Raw genomic sequence first — 16,636 nt, forward strand, 5'->3', positions numbered from 1 at the left:
ACTTGGCCATATGGGTCTGAAATGTCTATGGTGCACGCAAGGGGAAGACATAATAATAAGCAGGAAGTAAAGATGAGTCTCAGCACAGGAGGTCGGGGGCAAGACACAAGTATGAAACCCTTGAACTGGCAGCAACATTAGAGGCTATGGGGTCAGCTGAGAGTTTGATGGGAAGAAGGGGATCCAGGGGAACCACAGTGACAGTGGTCGAATGACTTCTGCTTGGATACTTGACAGTCAGGGAGATGAGTGCTCCATAAGGCAGTAATTTCCTTGCTAAGCCATTTTATAATTATTGCTACTTTCCCTCCTGTGTCACACAAATCCAAGAGTAGGAAAGAAGGAAGGAAGGAAGGAAGGAAGGAAGGAAGGAAGGAAGGAAGGAAGGAAGCAAGAAAGCAAGCCAGTCAATTCATTCCCTCACAGAGCCAGACTTCCAGATTCTTGAAGATGGCTATTGTACATTTCATGGGTAAACATCTGTAGTGAGTGATGTTGTGTCTCCATGGGTCACTTCTGCCAGACTGCCTACACCTCAGTACCCTGCTCTTCTTTGTGGCATTACTCTGGTATGTCAGTGAATGTTTTAAAATGTTGAATTCTGCCACATGTGGCGGTGTGGCTACTCAAGAGGCTGAGGCAGAAGCATGTTCAAGGCTAGCCCCTGTCATTTAAGAGTCGGCCTCAAAATCAAGAACTTGAGGCTGTTGCTCAATGGTAGAGCGCTTACACCAGTGAGCCTCGGAATCAAGACATCGGTATGTAAACAAGAGTCTAGTCCTGAAGTCCGTCGAACGCAGACATTGAATGACTAATAGGAAATAATAGTGATCACAGTCTGTTCAGATTTGGGGGTCAGGCTTGCGTCAGTCGCATTTAAACGGACACCCACTTTAAGAAGATGCTGCAGCGAATCACTAATCCATACGTGGCTGGGATGAAACAATTCAAACTTCATTTCTGTCCCAGCTCCTCAGACCCGCCCTGTTCTCTATCAGGAAAGCTGGCTTTGGGGAATCTAAACATAGGGCATTTCTTCCCCTGATGCTCTGTTTTTACCACTTTGGTTTAAAACTGTAACTTAGTCAAGATCTCTGGGTTCATTTTAAATCTTGAGCTAACCCTCTTCTGAAGTTGCTTTTACTCCAAGCTTTGTACCACCTAGAGCTTTGGTATACAACTTTGATTTGTCTCTGCACAGTTATGAGAAATGAGGCTGGTGGCGACAGAATCCTTGGGCACATAATATTACTTCATGGCAGGCAGATGTGTGACAGATTAATGGACATCATTTGCCATTACAATTTTGACCTTCTGGATGGGGTAGGTCTAAAAATGGTGTTACCACCTTTACTATATGGCTCCGTTTTCTACACAAAGACATAAGAAAACTTGACCAGTGCCCTATGAAATCAGAACAGCTATGGCCAGAGGAATCCATAACCTTTCTCCATTTAATGACAGCATTCTGAGTGCCTACATTTTACTTGAAACTAGACATTCAATTCATTTTTCTTACTTGAAAACTTAGACACTCCATGCTTAATTTTGTTATTCAGGGAGCTAGTCATAGAACTATTAAATAACACACATAGATGCTGGACAAAAAATGTAGGCATTTGTAGCCACTTAGGCTGAAATTCACATAACTATATAGGAAGCTGCAACCCATCTGACTGTATAGGGGGCTGTAACCCTCCTGGCTCTATAGGAAGCTGTATTCTCTTAAGATTTCTAGAGTTCTCACAGCTTTAATTTCTTCAGTAATACTACTTAGTCCTTTGTAATTTGATATCTCTCCCTGCCTCCCTCTCTTTCCAAATTCTAAGAAGTGTTAATAGTCATTAGCCCCTGTGGTGACATTGCTCCCACAGGCTCACATTTTTTAAATGTTTGGTCTCCACCTGACTGGCCATTTGGGAAGGCTGTGGAATCTTTCCGAGATGGAGCCTTGTTGAAGAAAGTGTGTCACTGGAGTGCAGGCTTGAAGGACTCTAACCTGGCCCTGGCTTCCTGGCTTCTCTCTCATGCATGGATGAAAATGTGATCAGCCAGACTCTTGCTCCATCTGTGGCTTCTCTGTCTCCATGCTTTCCCAACTAGGATGGATTCTATATCTCTGCAACCTAAAGCCCAATCAAAGTCATTCCTCCTCCAAGCAGCTGTTGGTTATGGCTCTTTATCATAGTGACCATAAAGTTCCAGGAGAACAATGTAAGCCTTTTTTCTGTAATCATTCTAGCACCAATTTTCAGATGGTAAAGAGACCTAAGCAGTGTGATGCTAAGAAATTTCTCTCAGACTTCAGTGCTAGGTAACACAGGCCATTGGTGAACTCCTGTTTTCTCTTTTTTGACACATACTCTATAACTTATCCGCTTCCCTTTTGCTTTGAATACCAGAAAATGCAGCCAACCTGATTTAATTTCAGTTACAGAAACCCTACTCTCATGGGTGACATGTTGTTTCCATAGCTTTGATTTTCAACTATAATCTAGCAATTAGACTGTGTGTGTGTGTGTGTGTGTGTGTGTGTGTGTGTGTGTGCACTTTTATTTTCAATTGTGATAATCTCTGAGTTGACAGGCATGTCTCTAGCCTCACCTCCCTAATCCTCTCATGAGAATGTCGCTAAAAGATTTCCACACAATGCAAACCCAATGACATCAGCCTCCTAGTCAAAAACACCAAGGGCCATTCCTGGCCTCAGGCTCTCTGTCTGTATTCTTGCCTCTCAGTTACACTGCAGGACAGTGGCCAACCCACTTCCCGAGCATGATCAACATCCTTGTGCCTTTCCATGTGCTTAGACCATCTCTTCTTCTTGCAGTGTCTTTCTCCCTATTGTCCTCTGCACAAATGCTCATCCCCCTTCAGGGCCTGAAATGGCGCCCCACCTAAGGGCTTTCCAGGATCCACTCAGAGCTGCTGCTTCCTCATTGCTCCGGCTTTAGGATTATGCACAGCCCTCATGTAGCATTTACATGGTCTCATGCTTATTCCTTGATGACTTCACTTATACCAACAGGCTTAGCATGCCTGTCGAGTTGGACTCAACAGTCTTCATACTCCATGGCAACACAGGTAATATTCTCACCTCACTCTATCCCACCCCTACCCTCACCAACAAAATTAGTATATCTTTCCTCAAGATCATCTAACTGGTACAATTTTAGCCCAAAACTTCCAGTTCCAGCTGCCAAATTCTCACCCAGGTTTTCTGGTGCTATAATTTTTAAGCATAGTTCTAGTTTCCCAAGAGTTACCTAGGAACTTCACTGAAACATACATTATAGGCCATCAACTCTAGAAATTCTAATACTATAGGCTTGTTTTGGATCTATTAAGTCTCTTGCCTCTGAACCGACTCTTGATTTTAGTGCCAGCACTAGGCATACAATTCCACCCTGCCATTTCTTCACACTGAACGATGACTGCTTCATTCTTTATCTATTTATTTGCATTAGGCTGATGACACATGGGTCCCAAGGGATGTTTTCAGGCATCCCCTGAAACTATGAATTGGGCTGAGAACTTCCACATGTCCAAACTGAGCATGGAACCCCAGCATGGTTCTGAATGACTTTAAGGGGAAGAGTACAAATGTGTGTGTGTGTGTGTGTGTGTGTGTGTGTGTGTGTGTGTGTGTGTGTAGGGGTGCTCAGGGAAAGTAAAAATATTCTGTACATGGACAGAGAACAACAGCTGCAGGCCTGAGCTATCATAGTAGAAGGATACAGAAGTAACAGCTCTTCCCAGGTTTTTTATTTTTGTTTGTTTGTTTGGTTGGTTTTTGTTTTGTTTATCTTATAGTGTTGGCTGTCTGAAGTGCCTAAGTCTGACCATCACCTGGGTTCAGCCACCTAAGTATCTGATTAGGAAATGGAGTTAATGTTGATGGAGTCTGATCCTTTCATGAATTGAGTCTGTAGCTGAAAAACAGCTTAGGTTACAAATCCTAACAATCAAACACACTTATCACGGTGGGCGACCACAAGCCTTAAAACATGAAGAGGAGAGCTGTGGAAACCACTAGGCTAAATGACCATGCTATCTGTGGGTGTGGAAGCCTGACATTCTCATCTCTAAGTATCTTACAAGCAGCTCCATAAAGCAGGGTCTGTTAGAGGCAGACAGTTAAAAATGGCAGCAGCACAAAACGGATACAAACTCATGGGGTTAATAGCAAAACTATTTAGGTCACAAATTATTCATGCATTCTAAAGTAACCTCACTGGTTTAAGATTGGTAGTGTTCACTGTTCAAAAGACTGCAGGTGTTTATTAAGTGTTTTTATTTCAATGCGACTGTTCATTTAACATTTTCTGAATTAGGGTTCTTTCCTTCTCCCCTCCATCTAGTCCTTGAACATGGGCCAGCCATTGGGGAGACTTTAGTATTACTAAACGTGTTAAAATAGATTCTCTATGGTCTCTGAAATAAGCTACTGATGGTTTTATTTAATTGGGGGTTTGAAAGTTATACTTATTTTTTTTGAAAATTTTTAATTGAGATGAGAGTGAATGTACGACTCAGAGGAGTAAAATATAACTCAAGCCTATTATTCCTCTAGCTCTTCATTACATCTAAACAGTCCACTCCATGCTTGCCTCAGACTGCGGCTCCTTTTCATGAACTGCACTACGGAACTTACTTTGCCACGACGGTGTTTATGTGAGTCCTCACAAGTCCCAGATATTGGTCAACCTGTGCCTACAAAGAGGAAGAAATCATGAGCACACCCAAAGACAACGAGGACAAAATTCCCAAGAATATCTGACCCCATGTACAACTTACCTGGTGCTTAACATACACCACAGGTAGAGTAAACATCGAAACCACAGCTGGAGTTTTTTTTTTTTAAAAAAAGGAAAGAAAAAAATATACCATTAGAACTTTGATAAATATCAACAGGGATGTTACAGATATATTTTGTATAGTCATGAGACTGCTGCATTATTTGGGAAAAAATAGCATTGTAGATCAAAGATGACAGGTCATAAGAAAACCAAATATAATAATGATATTATCTGTAGATAATGAGGGTGCACTGTGCCCTTTCAAGATGGCAGTTGATCCACTCATAGCTGCCACTGTAGATGTAAGTATTCCAGAAGCAAATTTAGTCATGTGGTTGGAGGAACAAAACACATTGAAAAGTCCATTGTTAATTGAAATACAAGATACTCTCAACTTGGGGAAAGTCCAATGTTTATTCTCAGCAATCTACCAAGAAACTGGAAGCCGGCGCTATGGAAACACCGCATCCCGGAAGTCCAGGGAACACAGGAAGCCCTTACCCATAAGCAGCAGGGTCAGGCCATTGAAGAGCGCGCCAACGTAGGTCAGGAGCCACATGAGGACTGCAAACTGAAGAGTGAAAGGTCGTCAGAGAGCTCACCACCATTCCTCCCAGATGGGCTCCCTGTCTTTATTGAGTCACGGTCTGAGTTGTTCTAGTTAACATTTATTTTTTTTACCCCTAAAGACTAGAATGAGCCACAACAGGAAATGAATTCTTGGGAAATAATTTTTACAGGAAGTAAGAGTGCAGTAAGGTGTTTAAAGCTCACCATCCTGGTCCCATGGAGACCTTGATCATGCTGTTGTTAAGGGACCCAGTGAAACCGTAGGCTAAGCTAGGCATCTGGCAAACTGTAGCTCTTGATTGCTTTTATAAGGGCCTGGGGTTTAAGAAGGTTTTTTGTTTTTGTTTTTTTTATATATATATTTTTAAATGGTCAAATTAAATAAAACATGTAATCAATGATCTGCAAGTTTACACTAACTTTAATTTCTAGTGTTCATCAATAAAGTTTTGTTGCTACGCAGTCATAGCCCTTCATTGATGGACGTTTTGGTGCCTAAGCTGTGTAGGATAGAGTAATACACTGCCACACATGTGCAGGGTAAGGCAATGCTGCCCCCAGATGCCTTTTTACTTTTTACTGCCCTTTACTGAGAGGTTTGATGACCTCTACTCTGACCCACAATTATTACATCACAAATACAAGCACAGTTAACAACTGCGTTCTCCTGACAGGTCTCTACGCACTTGTCAACAGCTCCTGTTCCAGGGATGCAGCCTGAAGGTCAGGCACATATCCCCCACTTCTTCCTCCGAATCACCTTAAACCGTTATTAGTCAGTCCCCCTGCACGAAGCACACCTCAAGGACAAAACACAACCACCTCCCCTCCTGCCCCCCAACTCTGCTCACGGGCTTGCTGAGTTCTGTTTCAATGACTTGGATTTTACAAGGAAGTCACAGGGAGGTCCATGCAGCCTGTTCAAAGAAACCCACTAGGTAGTGCTTCTCAACCTGCGAGTCTCGACACACAGATTTTTACACTGTGATTCATAACAATAGCAAAAATTATAGTTAAAAAAAGAAACAAAGATAATTTTATGGTTGTGGGTCACCACAACATGAGGAACTTAATTAAAGGGGTGCAGCATTGGGAAGGGTGAAAACCACTGCCCTAGATGGAGTGAGACTACCTGGAATAAAGCCTGTGTGTGTGTGTGTGTGTGTGTGTGTGTGTGTGTCTGTGTGTGTGTGTGTGTGTGTGTTCATGTCTCTGTCTGTGTGGCTGTGTCTGTCTGTATCTGTGTGTGTCTGTGTATGTCTGTGTGTGTCTGTGTGTGTTTGTCTGTGTGTGTCTGTGTATGTCTGAGTGTCTATCTGTGTGTCTGTGTATGTCTGTGTATGTCTGTGTGTGTGTCTGTGTATGTCTGTGTGTGTGTCTGTGTGTATGTCTGTGTATATGTCTGTGTATGTCTGTGTGTGTGTCTGTGTCAGTGTGTGTCTGTGTATGCCTGTGTGTGTCTGTGTATGTCTGTGTGTGTGTCTGTGTGTATGTCTGTGTGTATGTCTGTGTATGTCTGTGTGTGTGTCTGTGTCAGTGTGTGTCTGTGTATGTCTGTGTGTGTCTGTGTATGTCTGTGTGTGTGTCTGTGTCAGTGTGTGTCTGTGTATGTCTGTGTGTGTCTGTGTATATGTTTGTGTGTGTCTGTGTATGTCTGTATGTGTTTCTGTGTATGTCTGTGTGTGTCTGTGTGTGTCTGTGTATGTCTGTGTGTATGTCTGTGTGTGTCTATGTGTGTGTGCATGTCTGTCTGTGTGCGATGCTGTGTGCATGAGTGTGCCTGTGTGTAAAGTTCTGTGCTGGGCATGAACCTTCCATTTAGATGCTTAACCTCAGTAGTTTTGGAGGGCTTAATGTTAGAATTCTCCAGAGTACACATGTTCCTTGAATGTTCCTAAAAGTGATTAATTAGAAGGGCTGAAATCTTGGTTTAAGAATCTACATCTTCCCGTGTAAAAATGTCCAGAACAATCTAACCTAGGTTTTGATCTTCTAACTACAGCTGGGTGACCTGGGATAAATGTCTAAATGTCTCTTCTCTGAGCCACAGATTTGTCCTCTGTCTTCAAAGCGACTACCCTGAATGAGGTTCCTGACTCCACACACCTGGAGACTCTCGGGTTCTAGACTAGTTACCACTGGCTTTGCAGTCTCTGAGTTATAGCAGCCTGCTGTAGTCTTTCTTTAGGGAGACCAAGGCAAGGGGAGGAAGTAGTCGTACTTTTAAGGAGTCCACCAGGTCCTGGACGAGGAAAAGCCTCCGCAGCTCCTTCAGAGTGCTGTTCACATACAGCTGCAGGCAGTCTGTGTACTTCTGGATCTGCTCCTGGGACAGGGTGATCTCCAGCTCCAGGTAGGCCCTGTCAACAAACCATCCCAAGAGAACGCCATCAGAGGGCAGAACACAGGCTGCTGCACCCCAGGGCCAAGGGAGTGCTCGTCACACTGGGAGGACTGCGGCTGGGTCACCTCCGAGGGTTGTGGCTGTGGGACAACAGGCACACTTGCCTTCCATACACCGTAGGTACAGACTTTCTGACTCTCTGGGGGGGGGGGTGACTCTACCCACAAAATGCAGGGTGAAAGGGTGAGCTGGTAACTCAGAAACCAGGAAGGACCGGTGAACAGTTAGCTCCTTTGCTGGTTTTACCGCACATGACTGACATGAGCGTCTTCTTTAGCTACTACAGTGATCTGAAAACCCCAGCTGCCAAACTGTTCCTTGACAAAAATCTAAGAATTTTTGTTTTAGTTCTGAAACCGGCTTCCAGATTTCTCTAGAGACCAATAGACCTTACTGAACACTCATTGGCCCTGGTGAATGACGGCTTTAGCAAGGTGAGTCTTGCTTTCATTTGTTCAAGTGGTTAGACTTAATACTGAAAAAATATAGAATTTATTTATAAACTAAATAAAATATACAATATATTTGTATAACAGACATGAACTTCCCTTACTTGTTCCCCATCTCCTATCTGAAGACAGTTCTGGACTGCCAGCCGAGCCTAGAGTCCTCAGAGGCACAGACAGGGAGAATTAGGCAGCCTTTGTTCTGAGCTATATAGAGAGTTATGGACTAAAGGCTGTACTTCAGAACTCTGTGTTGGAATTCCCACTCTTAATATGGCTGACACTACCAGCCAGGTACTTTGGAAGGCTATTATCGAAGGTGATGGGACTCTCTTGAATGAGACTGGTGGCTGTAAGAACCTGTTTAATCCTCTTCATTGGAGTCCTGGAGAACTCTTGACACCTTGTGAGGACCCAATAAAAAGATGGCAGTCTGTGATTCAATTACAGGGCACTTTGCACACATATTTAGCACAAAAAGGAGAAATGTGTTGTTGTTGTTGTTTTTTTTTTTATCATTTATCCAATGAGTTTATGGTACTTGGCTATAACAACTGTACTGACTGTTTTTGTGTGTCAGCTTGACACATGCTGGAGTTATCACAGAGAAAGGAGCCTCAGTTGAGGAAATGCCTCCATGGATCCAGCTTAAGGCATTTTCTCAACTAGCGATCAAGGGGGGAGGGCCCAGCCCATTGTGGGTGGAGCCATCCCTGGCCTGGTAGACCTGGGTTCTGTAAGAAAGCAGGCTGAGCAAGCCAGGGGAAGCAAGCCAGTAAGTAACATCCCTCCATGGTCTCTGCACCAGCTCCTGCTTCCTGACCTGCTTGGGTTCCAGTCCTGACTTCCTTTGGGGGTGAACATCAATGTAGAAGTGTAAGCTGAATAAACCCTTCCCTCCCCAACTTGCTTCTTGGTCATGATGTTTTGTGTAGAAACATAAATTCCAACTAAGACCCAACCTAAACTGACTTTGGGAGTTTATATTTAAATATTAAGGTTTTAAATACTGATTGGTCCAGATAGTGTGATGTGATTGAAAAAATAGAGAGTCAGTATTGCCTTTGCCCTTACAACTGACTAGACTGGAGGAATTTTAAACTTTAAATCTGCCTGCTGAAGGTTGATAAAATACCGAGGCTGAGTGCGGTTTTAAACTATATTTCCTGTTTCTGGGTATGAGAAGAAATAAGCCAAATGGGACCTAAGATCCCATGCTTCGGCCTTTGGGGACAAGAACATGCCAGCTCCAGAGACAATGGAGTAAAATGTGGAGGAGTCACGTATGGCTAAGGACACAGGCAGAGGAAAGGGGTGAAGGTGATGCGGGTTGTTGGGAACAAACAAAAGAGACCAATTCTAAGTGCTACCATTTTGTTTTCAGACTCCACTTAATCACAGGGAGAGACTAAATTCAAGGTCCCAGGTCCTAGGGTATCTGAAGGCTTGAGGCCTACAGCTGAACAGCTACGATTGTAAGCAGTTGTCCAGACACATCAGGGACAAGTTCTCCATCTTGCTGGCAGGGTCAAACGAGTTCATGTTCCCAGGCCTAGGAATGAACCCCTACCCCACTTCTCCAAACGCTTTCTTAGTTGTCTGATACCAGGTAAAAAATACAGAAATTGCTATTATGGGAGACAAGGTGCATAAGCTATAAAAATATATAACCAACTTCCTGTTAATGCCGTAATTAACTACATGCAGCTGACACTTTGTCCCCTTATCACTTTGAGCTCCAGACCTAATGTCTAGGAGAACGAATTAAGGATCTTGAAGCCAGATGCCCTGGATACAGCTCAGTCTCTAATGGGTTCTCTCTTGCTTCACCCATAATATCAGTATACAATTGCATAACACTGCAGCTCAGCCAGCTCACTCCAGCTCACCCCTCTCTTTGTGTTTGCATCCTTTAAAAATGTACAATCTCCCTTCTGGGATGTGGTTCAGATCCCAAACTGGCTGCCTCCCTGAGAGCTCAGAAAATAAAGCTTTTGGTTTTTTTCAAGCTTCTACCTCCAAAGTGAGTTTTCTCAGCTTCCACCCTGATCTCAACACTGGCCACAGGCTACCGACACTGGAATCCAGGTTGTGTATGTGTTGCTAGAAACAAAGGCGAGCCACTGCTGAGCTCTCTCAACTGTGGGTATGGGGACATGTGAGGCCAAGCTACAGCCCAGATGGCCCAGTCACTCAGCATTAGAAAGAAGTCCTACGGCTGTACCATGAGAGTGAATCATGAAGCACCACAGACGTGCATCCTATCATTGTGTTAGGCACTGAGATCACGACCAAGATGCAGAGAAGGGATGTCTGACAAGCAGCCTTTAGGCCGTCCAGTGTTTGTCTCCCCCCGAATAGACACTATTTTCTTTGCTGAGATTTTAACTCAGCTGACAGGTGAGGCAGAGCAGGGTTCGTGCAGAAGTGGCGCTGGTGGACTCTGGAGACTGGCCCCAGGGCCCTGCATCCTCTTCCTGGCTCACCCAGGTCTCGGCACTGTCCCTCAAACATATGAGATGAGCTCATGTGTAGTGGAGCCTATGGCCGGTAGGCAGGTGTGTGTGGCATTTGTACTGAATTCTGTGGGTTACCAGGCTCACCCCTGAAGTTTATGATAATAGAGTTGGATGGATTCCACCAGGTAAACTAACACTGCTCTTAGGCACATTTTAAGTATCTACACAGTTCATAGATCACCCTGAAAAGGTGGGGAGGGGAGACTGAAGAGACCGCTTAGCCATTACAAGGGTTTTGTGCTCTTACATAGAAGTTCAGTTCCCAGAACTCACAAACACCTGTAACTCCAGCTCCAGGGACCCAATGCCTCTGGCCTCTTTGGGCACCTGCATGCATGTGCCTGTGTGGACATGGATGCATGAGTGTCCATCACACACACACACACACACACACACACACACACACACACACACATGCAGTTAATTAAAAATTTAAAAAAATTAAAAAGATAAAACTAAAACTTCTCTCCCTTTCAATATCCATCCTAACCTGATTTTTCCTGCATGCAGACCCGGGAGGGCCTGTGGTAAGACTCCTCATCTGTCCTGCACCACCCAGAATGTTTAGGCTTTAAATAAAAGTCCCAGCACCCTGTCCTCAAACTACGGTATTTACTGTCCATGCACCATTTTACTTCCTGGAACCCCAGTGTTCCCATCTGTGAACAGGGATCACAGTACCCACCCTGCCTTCCTTGTGTAGGTGGATGGATTAAGTAGGTATTAAAATTCTCTCCTTAAGTGAAGAGAGGGAAAAAAAAAGAGAGAGAAAAACCCCAGAACATGAGATTGGGAACTATGGCTCAGAGGTTCAGAGCACTTGTTGCTCTTTCAGAGGACCTGGGCTCCATTCCCAGCACCTACATGGGAGCTACAACCACTTATAACTAGTTCTAGAGGATCCAACAGACACTCATGTGGTACACATACATGTAAGCAAAACATTTTATACACACAAAGTACAACAAGTAAACCTGAAAATAAAATTAAATTTTAAAAAAAACATTACATACAGAAAACGGGTTGTGATTATTTTTAGAATCCAGCAGTGTTTTGTTAAGAACTACTTTGTTACAGAGCCTGACAGCAACCTTCCGTAGTAAAAACGGGGTTTCTGGAAAGCTCTAGAAGGTTCCTGGAGTTTCAGAAAACCGTGACACAGTTTCCTGTGAGGTAGCAATAAATGGGGGTGGGGGTGAGAAAAGCGGGGTGAGGGCTAGCCAGCCTGGGCCACTCACTTGAAAGGGTGACCCTCATCTGTTTTCTGCACAGCTTGTAGAACGGACTTGTAGATGCGGAAGCTGATGGTGGCAGAGAGGGCGGCCAGGGCCAGGTAGGCGACGACGCTCACAACGCTGAACTGGGTCAGGGAGAAGAGCAGCAGCAGGAAGCTCCCGAACACAATCCCCGTCTGCTTGATGTCCCGCCAGTACAGGAGGTCAATAGCTGTGGAAAGGAACACAGGCACACATAGCACACGACTCTGGCAGGACCCAGGCAAGCAGAGGCCGCAGTCTCCCACCTGGCGCTTGCATTTCTGGAGGGCTGTGAGGAGAGAGGCCAGGGACTCTGTATGGATTTAGAAGACTCCCCAGTGCCGAGCACAGTCCACAGATTCACAGCCCTGGCTTCGGTGTGCAATCACATCACTAAGGTGCATCTCTGTGGGATATGTTACCTGCACAGTGGCTGGGGTTATGCGATTCCGGAGGACTCTGAGGAGGGCCTGTGCTTCCCTCTGACCACACTGATTACAAGCATAACTGGATATTCCGTTGTCAATATCTGGTCTCAACAGAGGCCAGCAAATGCACAGATTAGCTGCCACTGAGGCAGCAAGGAAGTAGAGTTTGGAAAGGAAGCTGATGACTATGGAAGGAAAGTAGGGGTGACCTCAGCCAATACCACATGCTCCTGAACAAAAGTAGTTTTCTTCCAAAATCCAAGAGATGCTGAGGTACATGGCTGTGTAGCAAGCCCTGACTTGTCTCATGGGGTCGGGGACTGCCAGGCAAAAGGCTCCCTCCTCAAGGGCCCTGGCAATGTGACACTGGAGAGAAAATGCCCTCCCTATCAATCAACTGCACCATCACTGCGGTCCCTCAATGGCTTTACCACAAAGTTGTCAGAAGTCAGCTCTTTGTTTGAAAACAGTGTGAGTTCCTTTCTCTTATGACACTTCTCTGATACAATCTGACATTTGCAGAGCTAGAGATTGCACCCAGGGCTTCTCATGTGTGAGCAAGGCATTAACAAATCACTGAGCTATCTCTTAGACCTTAAAATTTTACTTAATTATTATTATAGAACTGTGCCACCAGCCCCATTGGGATTTAACCTCTGTATACTCCCTGTGGTGGTTTGAATGAGAAAGGCCATAATAGGTTCGTATATTTGAATCCTTGGTTCCCAGTTGGTGGAACTGTTTGGGGAGCATTAGGAGGTGTGGCCTTCTTAGAGGAAGTGTATCACTGGGGGGCTGGTTTTGAGGTTTCGAAAGGATGCCTTTCCCAGTGTCTCCTTCTTTGCCTCCTACTTATGGATAAAAATGTAAACTCTCAGCTACTGCTCCAGTACCATTCTTGCCTACTGCCATGCTCTGCACCGTGACAGTCATGGACAGTAACACCCTGGAGCCCTGAGTATCGAGTCTAAACTTTTATGTTTCCTATATAACACACACACAGTGTGAAGGCCATTTAGACGGTAAAGCATTCTGTGCAGGCTACAGAGTTTTGTGGTGTGGAATCTGCCATTTTGTAGCGTATCAGTTTCTTGAGTTGTATATGTTGGAGATGATCAACCTGTACAACACACCATGCCTGCTGACGATTAAGAGCTAATGAGGTGACATGGGAACATTGTACAGCAAAGAGCTAAACCCTCCTCCCAGCAGACTTGTCTCAGGGGCCTGCAAGGAAAGAGGCTCCCTCCTCCAGCCTCAAGGGCCCTGGCAATGTGACACTGGAGAGAAAATGCCCTCCCTATCAATCAACTGCACCATCACTGCGGTCCCTCAATGGCTTCACCACAAAGTTGCCAGCAGACAGCTATTTGTTTGAAAACAGTGTGAGTTCCTTTCTCTTATGACACTTCTCTGATACAAGAAGCAGAGAGAGAGAGAGAGAGAGAGAGAGAGTCAGAGAGACAGACAGAGATAGAGACAGACAGAGACAGAGACAGAGAGACAGAGAGAGCTCAAAGGCATGCTTGGGAAGGAAACATGAATTTCTATTTCCTTTTTAAAAGTAGGGTCAGGGTCCCATGACCAAGCCAGAAGCCCTTGCTGTGCTAAAGCCTCTTTCTACCCAATTACCTGTCACACTGATTGATTATTGGAAATTAATTTATTGGAGCATTGTTTTTTGCCTCAAAGTCTATATTATCATTGTCTTCAGTTTTTTAAATGTTAGGATGCCAGAACCAAACACTACATGAAAAGATTTGCTTTTCCTTAACAATGTGAAGGGAACATGGGCACCCACAGCGCTCATGAGATCCGCCAAAATAATCTTCCCTTCAGGAGAGGGTCTAAATGCAATGGTTTTAGGTACAGAAGAGCTCTGGGGAGAAATGCTCTGTGAAATCCTGCAGCCCTGAAAACAGGTGACGGAGGGGGAGAGGCCAAGATCTCTACACGGCCTGGCTCCTTTTGGCAGACCTGGAGGCAATAGGGCCAAGCAGGCCTTGGCAGAGTCTAAACCAGCCAGGCTGAAGGCCTGAGGGTGTGGGGGGCCTCCAACAGGGAGGCTAGTGCCCCACAGAGGAAGAACCAAACACCAGGCTCTGTGTTGGGAGACAAGGCCAGAATAATAGCTGAGGTATGGAAATGGAGATTTTACAGTTACAAATACAGTGACAAAAGGGTGAATGTAATCTCTTCATGGGTGGGCAGCACAGTATGAAGGGTAGGCACATGGTGACACTGACACCTTGTGAGGAAGCATGAGTTGTCTCGGAGGACTGGGAGAGAGCTGGGGTGGTGGTTCACACATCCCCGTGACCAGGGAAGGAGTATGGGGAGCTCAGCAAGTAGCTGTTCAAACTGGAAAGAGAAAGGATTTGCTACTTCAACTTGAATCCCCACCGAATGTGTGTCTAAACATTTGTCAGTATAGGTTTCCCCTAGAAAAGCCTTCTACATCTTTGGCTACCTGTTCCAAAATGCTGAGAGCGTCTGGCAGCCAGTCTGGGGCGGTCTTGAAGGAATCTGTAGGCAGAGAGGTTAACTGAGTCCACGTGTTTGGTGATCAGCCAGCTGCTCTGCCCATCAATTGAAGATTACAAGAAGCTTCTATTTAGGCGATCAACAGAAGTCTTGTAAAGGATGATCTGTGGGCTCTGAGTACCTTGTGTCAATATTATCCACGCAGACACTAAAATATCCTCAGCGCCTTCATGTTTTATTTTATTTGAGCCTTACAAGAAACCCCATTAGACAGGTAGCATATTGAAGAACCTAAAAGTTAAACACGTTTTCTCACTATGTTATAAAGCACAAGCACTTAGTGGTTATATTTGATGCTTTCTCTCAAAACAGTTAATTTTTCACTTTCTATTAAGTGATGCCTTGATTCATGCAACATTTATTCTGGGCCACAGGATTATATTTTAAACAGATTTCACAAGTGGCTATTTAAGTGGGTTGTTTTTCTTTTAGTAAAATCAAGTCCTTATCATAGTCCTCGAGTCACTGGTTTTCTGATAAGCACAGGAATCAAGCAAAATGTTTTTTTTTTTTTTTTTCTGTATTTTTCAGGATGTGAAGGTCTAGCTGGGATGACTGGGCAGTCATTTGAAGAAAGCCAGCACAAGGTCAGCCTATCTGTATTGTAAGAGGAGCTACTCGTGGAGTCTGAGGTTGTGGCAGTCCTGGAGCAGATGATGGAAGAAGTGGGGGGACTTGGTAAATTTGGGGCACACTTTGTTACAGGCATGTGGTGGATAAAGGGAACATTATGCAAGATTGATAAGAGTGATGACTCTCTACGGGAGAAGGGAGGAGTTAAAGATGAGAGCAACATTTTAACACCCAGCGAGAGAGGCTAGCATCGCTGACAAAGAGGAATATTAAGATGATGCTTGTTTCTAAGCCCCTAGGTTCTAACATGCGTCTTGGAGGTAGAACCGCAGTCCCGAGCACGAGACAGGAATCACAGAAAAGGATGACAACAGCTAACTTTGTAAAAGTTTGGAAGTTAAATGCTCTTTTATGGTTCTGTCACAGTGGCCTTAGGTTGAAATGGCATTTGAGGTCACATACACAGTTACTCAGGTGTCTAGGCACAGTAGGCAGCTGGAACTTGATAATTATGCCAACACAACTGAAATTTGATAAACAGAATAGACCACTGACATAGTAGTCTATGGAATGCCTCCAGATTAGAACAAAACAGTTTAGGGCCTGGGAGTGGTGGAAATCATCGAGACGTAGGAGGGTAAAGAACCCAACGGGATGAAGCAATATGGCCTAAGTGAGGCTATACAGAGTTCTAGGGGCTGGAAGAGGTAGACACAGCACTGTTGGTTTCAGAGTCTGTGAAGACAGAATCTTCTGGGCATTCCATGGGAAATTGTGAAGATCCATCAAGGAAGTAAAGGCTTCGAAAGAACCTCTGAGTCTGGGGCTAGAGGGTCATGTGGTACTGTGTAGGGGGCTGTGCTGGAAGCAGTGAGGCAGAATAGTAAGGGGCTAGGGGAATGGAAATCCAGAGGAACAGAGTGCGTGGCCATTCATGCAGTGGTAGCCACGTGCACTGTTCAGCCTTCTGGATGAGGAAAGTCTGGGACTGTCATGAAATGGATGGGTGGAGATTTATGAAAAGATAAGACAGGTGGCTTAGCAAGGACTCAGGGAAGACAGGATGAATTTGCCATCACCTTTCTTTTCAAGAAAAG

General features: G+C 44.7%; 1 protein-coding gene across 2 annotated transcripts in view; it reads right to left on the reverse strand.

The window, feature by feature from the left end:
• Positions 1–16,636, reverse strand: part of RTN1 (reticulon 1) — a 205,745-nt gene that overhangs the window by 2,673 nt on the left and 186,436 nt on the right. For both annotated transcript variants that reach the window (XM_080922846.1, XM_080922847.1), the window contains 5 exons: positions 11,977–12,184; positions 7,591–7,729; positions 5,301–5,370; positions 4,798–4,844; positions 4,655–4,713 (listed from right to left, as the gene is read on the reverse strand). In XM_080922846.1, the coding sequence (XP_080778972.1) occupies positions 4,655–4,713; positions 4,798–4,844; positions 5,301–5,370; positions 7,591–7,729; positions 11,977–12,184 (523 nt within the window). The remainder of the gene's footprint in view (positions 1–4,654; positions 4,714–4,797; positions 4,845–5,300; positions 5,371–7,590; positions 7,730–11,976; positions 12,185–16,636) is intronic.

The sequence above is a fragment of the Micromys minutus genome (genome assembly GCF_963924665.1).
Source record: "Micromys minutus genome assembly, chromosome: 1".
NCBI classification, from domain to species: Eukaryota; Metazoa; Chordata; class Mammalia; order Rodentia; family Muridae; genus Micromys; species Micromys minutus.